General features: G+C 25.2%; 1 protein-coding gene across 1 annotated transcript; it reads right to left on the bottom strand.

Annotated features, from left to right (window-relative positions):
• Positions 1–1,993: 1,993 nt before the first annotated feature.
• LOC100203437 (uncharacterized) lies at positions 1,994–7,462 on the bottom strand. Its single transcript, XM_065814005.1, has 4 exons — positions 7,438–7,462; positions 4,801–4,894; positions 3,540–3,670; positions 1,994–3,379 (listed from the first exon to the last, which is right to left on the bottom strand). Exons 1-4 carry the CDS (start codon positions 7,438–7,440, stop codon positions 2,150–2,152), a joined length of 1,458 nt encoding a protein of 485 aa, XP_065670077.1. The 5' UTR covers positions 7,441–7,462; the 3' UTR covers positions 1,994–2,149.
• Between the last annotated feature and the right edge of the window lie 2,128 nt (positions 7,463–9,590).

The raw sequence follows: 9,590 nt of genomic DNA, 5'->3' as shown, positions 1-9,590 counted from the left end.
TTTTTTTGTATATTTTTCATATAAAATTCAGAAGTTAAAATAAAGTTTTCAATGAAAGTTTCTCTTAAAAAAAACTGCTGTTCAGTTATTAATTATTAAGTTGGACTTTTCGAAATTACTTTTCGAATTACGAAAAATCTAGCTGTGTAAAAAACCATTTTACACAGCTAGATTTTTCGTAATTCGAAAAAGACATTTTTTTTTTTTTTTTTTACTAATATAAAGTTCCTTTGTTTTGAATTTTTAATGATTACTGAAAAAATTCTTTTTTTGTTTTAACGTAACTACGTATAAAAATGTAAATAAATTGATTATGTGTTAATACGTATGAGTACGTCTAAATACTTTTTCTATCTTTGTTTATACGTTGGAATACACAATTGTATATATGTATGGTTTATATTAGCTTATACGTTGTAATACACAATTGTATATATGTAGTATTTATAAACAACATATTTATACACAAAGTGTAACCAGAGCTGAAGCTTTGTACATAAGAAATTATTTTTTTAGTCCTAGGGGTTTAATGTTGCTATAATTCTGCTAAAACAACCATTAAATTTTGAAACTCAAATTTATTGCGTAAACACACTTTTCAATGAAAAACATCTATTATTTTTCAAAACAATATGTATGTATGATGATAAGCACTTTTCTCAAGTACACTCGACTAGAAATTGCTTAATCTTTGACGAAACTATATTTAGAGCGTTTATTAAATTCAAATATGGCGACCAAAAAACAAAAATGTTTGCAATTAAAAAAGAAATAAAAAAAGAGGAGTTAAATAAAGTTTTTTTTTATAAAAGAATAATTTAGTTGATCTTTTATACATTTCCCGTAAATAATGTGTCGTAAATGTGTCCTTTGTGTTATCAAACGTCGTAAATTATAGAAAGTCCCTGTGGTGTCAAAATGAGATTAAGGGTTGGTTGTTTAGCCGATAAAGGTTTTTATTTGAGTAATGGGACGCATTAATATCTGTGATTATTGCTTATAAAAAAAATGTAAAAGCGATTAAATAGACAAATGCAGTTATTTGATGAGTAAAATTAACACATAATTTGAATATATACTAAATTTGAAAGTAATGAAAAAATTTGGAGCTAATAATGTGGCAAAATAATTAGAAATTGTCACCATCTTTATTTGGGCGAATAATGGAATTTTTTTGTTTTCGTTTTTTGCCTTTAAAATAAGAGTTATTCTTTTATTACGGTAAAAAACTAAAAAGCGTAGATAGTATTTGTGCAAACCCTCTGATGATGCATGTGTACTGAAGCTAATAATGCTGACTATTTCAACATGATGTCATCGATAATGTATATGAATACACTAATTTAAATTTTTACTTATTTAAATCTACTGCAATGTAATTCCAAAAATTTAGTTTTATTGATTTAAACTTTTTATTTTATTTCCATCATTTTTATTTCATTTACCCCATTTTCTAATCTTTTTTTGTATTTCTGTACTATATATCCTAAAATTTACAAATTGAAAGTTTCTGCATTTCCATATATTTTCATTTCATGATATATTTTCATTTCATGAATAAGCATTTAAAAAAAAATTTAAGCTTAAATAGAAATGTTAATCTGGTGTTTCATATTTTAAAACCAATAAAGAACGTAAAATAACAAAGAACTAAAAACAAGGGGGATACTTTTTTTTAAATAATACTTTTCAACCTTTGGAAAAATATATTTATAAAAAAGAAAATAACTTTTTTAAAACTTTTAAACATAGCCAACTTTTTTTAGAAAGTCTAGTAACTTAACAGTATATGCGTGCACGGTATATATACCGTTGTGCTAACTGGTGCGGCTTAGTTTGTCTAAATATTTGAGTTGTATGACCACGTATAAAAGCCATGTATTTTAAAATAACACTATTTAGTTCAATTCAAAAATAAAATATTGAAAAATGAACTCGTGCACGATAAATAAACGTGAGCAGTTGCGCATATGACAAAGAAAAAAGTCACAAATAACAACAAATAATAAGATATTAGAACCTAATAAAATTGTTATTATATGAGAATTTTATTAGATATTAGAACCTAATAAAAACAATTAATATTAAAATGATTGGCAATTATTTAAAATTTTACGGCGTCATCAAAATATGAAAATGTAATACATTTTCAAAGATTTGCTTGTTTGAATATTGCCGATATTTTCATTCTCGTAGATTTTTTTTCAGATCTTCCCTTAAAAATGCGACATAGATCGTATTCTGGTCCGAACATCAATGCATTCCAATTTGCCAATGGGCTATTGTCATTATTCATTGACATTGCGCTATACCTTTTATTATAAATATTTTTCATGTTTGTTTGTGTCACAAATGGTAAATTAATTTGCGATACCGGTGCCGAGTTTGTTTGTGATAACGGTATCGTGTTAGTTTGCTGTGCCGATGTCGATTTTGTTTGCGGTATTGCAATTGAATTTGTTTTTAATATAACCGTAGATATCGATGGAGAAATTGTTTGTGAGTTTGTTTTTTGCACTGAATCAGGAATATTTTCCTGATTAGCTTTTGCATCTTTCGTAAGATTTGTTTCTGTAATGTTGTTATTTAAAATTAGTTTTGACGAATTTGAGTCTAATGAGTCTGTGTCTGATATCAGTTGATCTTTCTCATTATCTCTATTTTCAAATACGTTTTGGTTTACGCCGAGTTTTCGAATTGGTTTTGCTAATCTTTCTCGTTTAATTGAAGATCGAAATCTCTCTTTTTTAGATTTTTCAATTTCTTTAGGATCGTCTGTCTTGGGCCCGTCTTGTGAGTCAGGTCCATTTGCCATTGCAAAAGCTAAATCGTTCATGGCAAAGTTTTCTAACAAAAGATAACCCAGTGAATTTTTCTTAAATCCATCGGTTTTGGAGGATTTTCGACTTTTTTTTAAATATGTATTGCTATTGTCTTGGGAAATTTTTTTATTCTGTTGATTTAAAACGGATTTGGAATTATTTTTAAAGTCGTCAACATTACGAGTTTTGTTTATATTTTGGGGCACTGGATTTATAGGTTTATTTGTAGTACTAAAAAAGGCTTCTACAATCATTGCTCTTATTGGTCCGTACGTTGATTCGTAGTTGTCAGCAGCTGACATTTCCCAGAAACCTGCGTGATAGAGTTTAGCAAGCGATTTTCCTTCATCAGAAGTAACTACTCGTAAATGATCTAAATCGTTTTTGTTAGAAATCAAAGCATAGCATAGCATGTTTTTACCTTCGTTACAGTCCTTAGATAAATGCGAATCAATTAATTTAAGAATGTCTTCAGCTAACATAAAAGAGAGACGATCGTCTATCGAATAGACAACGGCTATACATGTGGCCCACGAAATATGAGAAAGCACATCTACCTTTTATGAACAAAATAAGTAATTTAAATAACAAAAAAAGTATTTTATAGGCATTAATATTAATTAATATTGGTTAAATTGGCAATTTACTATAATAAAAAGTATTTATTTAAGCAAAGTAAAAAATTAAAAAAATCTTAATAAAGGATTATAAACTTACCTCATGGGCCGTGTCTTTTAATTCGTAAGTAATATGGTCATCTCCAAAGAATATTTCTCTTACGTAGTTATTTTCAACGCCTGGCTGATATTCGCTAATGTAACGTCGAGTCAAAAATCTTACACTGATTGCTAAATAAAGTTTTCGAAGTTGTAATATTAGTTTTATAACATTTATATAAGCATTATTAATAATAATATTTAAATTTTTAAACAATTGAAGTAATTCACGAGACTCATTGATTTTAATGAATTGCACAACTTTGAATACAAGCAAACGCATTTTAAACCTTGAAATAATGTGTGATTCAGAGCTTTTGTTTAAGAATTAAGTAAAATATAAATTAACATAAAAGAATTGGAATCCAAATAAAAAATTATTTTTTCAGTTAATCTTAATTACAATTTAATTCGAAAGCAAAAAATGTTAAACATGTTAATTATGTTAAACATGTTAATTTTTTTAAATAAAAAAGATTACTTTCATAATCAAGATGAAATTAAAATGATGCCGTTTTGTCCGAGTTTCGTATGTGTTTATAAACAAAATGAAATATTGAATATATTGATTTTGATTTTTTTTCTTTAAATTTTATAAACAATATTGGTATAAAAATATATAATAAAATACAGTAATAATTTCATAAAAAGTGAAACAAACATCTTTAGTACTTATTTATATTAGCATATTTTGACCGGTCTGGGGCCGTACTATCATCAATATCATCGGCTGGCTGGAGCCGTATTATCATCTCTCCATTAAACTTAACAGAACGTTAGTCAATTTTTTTTTTTTTCTTCCTTATTAGTTTTCCTTAAATGCATTTAAATAAATTTTTTAACATTTTTTAACTAAAAAAAGTTTGCAGAATAAAGCTTTGCTAAATCTAAAGGAGAGACCTTTATGCTGCGTAATTTTTGTAACGTAAATATATTGTATATTTTAAAACAATAAGTTAAAACAATGAGTAATTAGCAACAATACACAAGTTTTGATATTTTATTTTAAGGAGCCTCAGCACCTCAGTAACAGCCTTAAGACTAAAAACCTCCTAAATGTTCTAGGTTTTTTTAAACGTATATTTAGCCTGAACTTTTTCGTTTTTGAACATAACGACGCATTAAAAATAATGTACTACAAAACTTGTTCTTGCGAATCTTACTGGAATCACAAACATCGCCGACACAATTAATACTACTAAGAAACAGATTACAAATTTCTATGAAATCTCAAAGCTATAAATAAATTTGTTAAAGCAAACCTGACTTTCCGACTTTTGGTGCGCCAACAATAGCAAACCGAACTACCGGCTCCGAAACAATTTTTGATACTATCTCTTCTTTTGACATTTTTTCCTAAAAGTGTAATTTAAAGTAGGCATCAAATCTAAAAATTCAAATTTTTATTGTTTTTCTTGCAAATAAAAAATGATTTGTTTATATTGATTTAAATTTGTATTATTTAGCAATAAATACCGTAAAGTTACAAACACGTTTAACCTAGTAAAAGTATTTAATCTTGTTAAAAATTTAATAAAAGATAGTCGTGTATTTAATTACTTTTCAGCATGGCGTCACTAAATTATATTTATATATATATATATATATATATATATATATATATATATATATATATATATATATATATATATATATATATATATATATATATATATATATATATATGTTACAAATTTTTTATTATATTCAAGTTCTTTTGTCACACTTTCATCAAAGTATACTTTGAATTTGACAAATCTGTTGCTAATTTTACAAAATGCGCTTTGTTTTTTTGGCTCTTTTAACTTAAATTAGTTTGAAACTTTTCTATAAGAAGTTTCAAAACGTTTCTAAAATCTGCAGATAATAATTTATGAAACTCCAAATGCTTTGATTTTAAATACAAAGATTTGAATGCGTCGGGTAAACTATAAAGTTTGTTTCGAATTCGAAAATGAATGAAATACTAAGTTTAATCCAAATACTACAAAGTTTCATTTTCAAAGTTTTCAATTTTCAAATGCTACAAAGTTCCATTTTAAACTGATATCAGATTCACAAATAAAAACTTTACAAAGATACTTTGAACGTGTTAATGCATTTGCAACCATCACTAACAGACTATTTTTTTACTAAGTGTATATATATATATATATATATATATATATATATATATATATATATATATATATATATATATATATGTATATATATATATATATATATATATATATATATATATATATATATATATATATATATATATATATAAAATATAAAATTGTATATAGCACTTCCGAGATTTCGTACTCTTGTTGTACAAATTTTTGCATTTGTTAACAAAAGTGTTGTCATAATGTCAACAACTTTATTAATAAAATATTTCAAGATTTTCGCTGTGTGAAGTTTGCAACAATAATTAATATATTTGAAGTGTTTAAAATATATACAAAAGATATACAAAACTAGTATTGAATTTTTAGAGAAAGTAAATAAAACACTTGATAGTGTGTTTAGTTATCTCCACTTCATGTTGCTATGCAATATTTGGTTTTTCAATGTTATACACAAAAATGTTCATTGGACAAAATTTTTATGGTTTTGAAAAGTTAGTCCTCTATGCATTTTTATTACTTTTGTATATTTATTTTCAAGTATTATTATCTATTTATTTTTATCTTTATTTATCTTTTTATCAATTTTTATTTTGTTTTTTCTGATTTATCTTATTTATGTATTTGGTAAAATTTCTTATTTATTTGGTAACTAATTTAAATCCCAACCTGACGGCTAAAATATTAAGGAATAGATAAAATTATGCAGAAATCAAAAGCTTTTAGAATTAAAAATAAAAGAAGTAACAATTATGATAAGCTATATAACTATATAATAAATATAAATCAACTAAATAAATATTTTATAAGCATTAATAAATTCTACAAAAAGTTTTTTTTAATATTTTATGTAAATAATAATGTATGTAAATAAAAAACACGTTAATGTAGCATTTAGTCCAAAAAAAATGTCCCAGTGGGACAGAGAATAGTAAACAATAGTGTTCGCTATTGCAAAGTAAAAGAGAATAGTAAATTTTACGTATAACGCAGTAAGTAATAAAAAAATTAAGTAAGTACATTAGACAGATTTATTTACGCAAACGTGTGAGAAACCAAAAACATATCGAGCTAGAGACTAAATCTGTGAATGTTTTCAAAAAGTCTGGAATTTAATTTTTATTGGGTTTTACTATTCAGTAGAAGAAAGCCTCAACTTTCATTAAATTACTGTTCTGTAAGCAAATAGTAGGTATTTAAAAACATTGTAGAAAACATATACATCGTAAACATGCTACATAGTAGAATTTTTGTGAAAGATTGTTTTCAAATAATAATCAGAAAAAAACTTATTTAAAATCTTTATTCGCATCATACTTTTTCCCACTATATGATTCACCTTATTTCAACTCCGCTCCATTTCAACACATAATCGAAAAAGTCAAACGTCAATTTTGATCAGAAAATTCATTTTCTGTGATAACTAATCCAAGTTATCAAATGAAATGCAAAATAAAGAAATTTTTAATATAAAGTATTTTTTTTAAAAACTTTATTGTAAAATAAAATTGTTTACATTTTAACTGTACACCAATCAACTACAGATTGTATATAAAAATTATTGAAATTCGTTATAAAATGTAAAAACAAAAAATAGCTCACAATTCAAACGACTTGAATTAAATTAAAACCCATCTTGGTCAATCCTAAAAAATTCTTGTTTTTAATGAACAAAATATGATTCGAATACACGTTATTTTGTCAACTGAAACGTAAGAAAGGGCTGCTTATCATATTCTAGTGAACTTTTTATTACACATTCTAAACCCAAGAATACTTACTTACCATTAAAGCGTAATCGTTTATGCTTTGATTACTCTTTGTTCTGAAGTGGTATTAAATATTAAAGAAGTTTTTTGAAAAAAATATGTATTTATTTATTTTGCGATCAAAATACAAACAATCCATTAAAATTCTTCTATTCAATTTTCTTCAATTCTAAAATTTTTTCTAAAATTCTTTAGACATTTCAAGTCTGAAAAGTTTTTTATACTCCTGCTTTAATCAAGGCTGTTTGATAATGAGTTGTAAAAAGTTATATTTTTTAATCAAGTTAAAGTTAGCAAATCAGTTTTTATTGATTTGTTGAATGTGTTTAATGAATTACGGCAATTGAACAATAAGAAAAATAAATACGCAAAGAAAAAGTACAAAAACAGAATGCTAATCAGCTTTTTTTGAGGAAAAAAAAAAGAAAAAGTAAAACGATTTTGAAAAAAGATTGCACTTGAATCATTTTAATATTGAATTAATCCAAATTTTATAGGTGGAGAAGTTAAATAAACTAAAATACAGAACCAATTCAGACATTACAATTAAAAAGCTTAATTGTGCTAAAATACAGACCCAACTCAGATATTACAATTAGAGAATTTGCTAAAAACAAAACTATACAAAGCAATCAACAGACTGAATACTGAAACGGATGTTACTGCTAAGATACTAACTAATGTGTGTAACATAATATACAAGATAATGTACAAGACAGTTCCTACTGATTTTATAGAAGTCTAGTAGAACCTCACTTACAAAAAAAGTAATCTTATAAATGTGCTAACTGAAAATAATTTTATTACTTTCAATTAAAAAAAATACGACTACTAAAACTTTACAAAAAACAAATATTTCAGTTTAAAAAAATAAAAGCATGGCAAAACACCACCCTAACCATTGTATAGAGCATCTATGGATTATAATTATTTCATAGAGCTCCTACGGATCATAATCATATACTAATTAAATGATTATGTCCCGTTACTAAAATAATTTAAAATTTCGTTACATTTTTTCATAAATTTTGTTATAATATATCAAAACTTTTCAATTTTGACAAGTTTATTATAGTTTATTTCTGATATTATAGCTTATCTAAGCAGCGCTTTTTTTAAGCGCTTCACAGTGACTCATATATAGCGCTGCAGGTTCTTCATAATTTAATTGTTTCAATTATATTTAATAATTTTTAATTTTGTATTATTAATTAGGGTTAAAATCCAGTTTAATTTTAATCCTTGTTGAACGTTAGAGTTTGATTATTTGCACTATTTTTAAAATAATATTCAAAGCACAAGCCGTAGATTTGGGTTACTTATCCCGGCAGGGTTACTTTTAAAGTAGAAGGAAAAAGCATAACATGTTCTATCATTTAACAAGCTATTATTAAACAACCTTGTAGTTAATATTCACAGTTTATAATAGCATTGTTGCTATAGACAACTTTTGATGTGTTTTCTACGGATTACTTTTAACAATGTTATGATAATTAATTAAATTAGTTTGCATTGTCGAAAACGCATGCTGATTCACCAAACCTAAAACAGCGCACGACACCCAAGTTTACAAAAATAAAAAATTTCACATAAGAACTTTATCTATTTTATGCTCAAAATTTTTTGTTTTTCTTCTTCTTTTTTTTAATTGTTTATCGTATATTTAAAAAAAAAAACTAATCATATTTTAACTTATATTTAAAATGTTTAGAGCTAAAATCACCAGAAATAACTGTGTATTTATTTGTAAGCATAAATGGTTCAAAACTATCATGTTAGATGCTATCCAAGCCATTATGTAGTTGGGTGTTTTAAATATCATTAATTAGTTAAAGTAACTATCAAGTTAGGTGCTATGCAAGCCATGATATAGTTGGGTGTTTTAAATATTAATGATTACTTACACTGAAATGTATGTATGCATATAAATTATATGTATAAATATAATTCACTTTAAATATTAACTATACTGTTGTTTGACATCAGTGGCAGTTAAACTTTCATTTGGTTGCATAAAAAACTCTAGTTGTGTTGTTAAATATAGTAAATGTCATAAAATCATTTATCATAACTAACAACATAACTAAAGAATTTTTTTAACTCTTAAATTTAAAAAAATCTCAATTTAAAACAAAATCAATCACTTATCCTCATTGCTAACCAAATTTT

The sequence above is a fragment of the Hydra vulgaris genome, chromosome 12, assembly GCF_038396675.1.
Source record: "Hydra vulgaris chromosome 12, alternate assembly HydraT2T_AEP".
NCBI lineage: Eukaryota > Metazoa > Cnidaria > Hydrozoa > Anthoathecata > Hydridae > Hydra > Hydra vulgaris.
The sequence above is the reverse complement of the archived record's forward strand: the minus strand, read 5'-3'. Positions and strand labels throughout refer to the sequence as shown.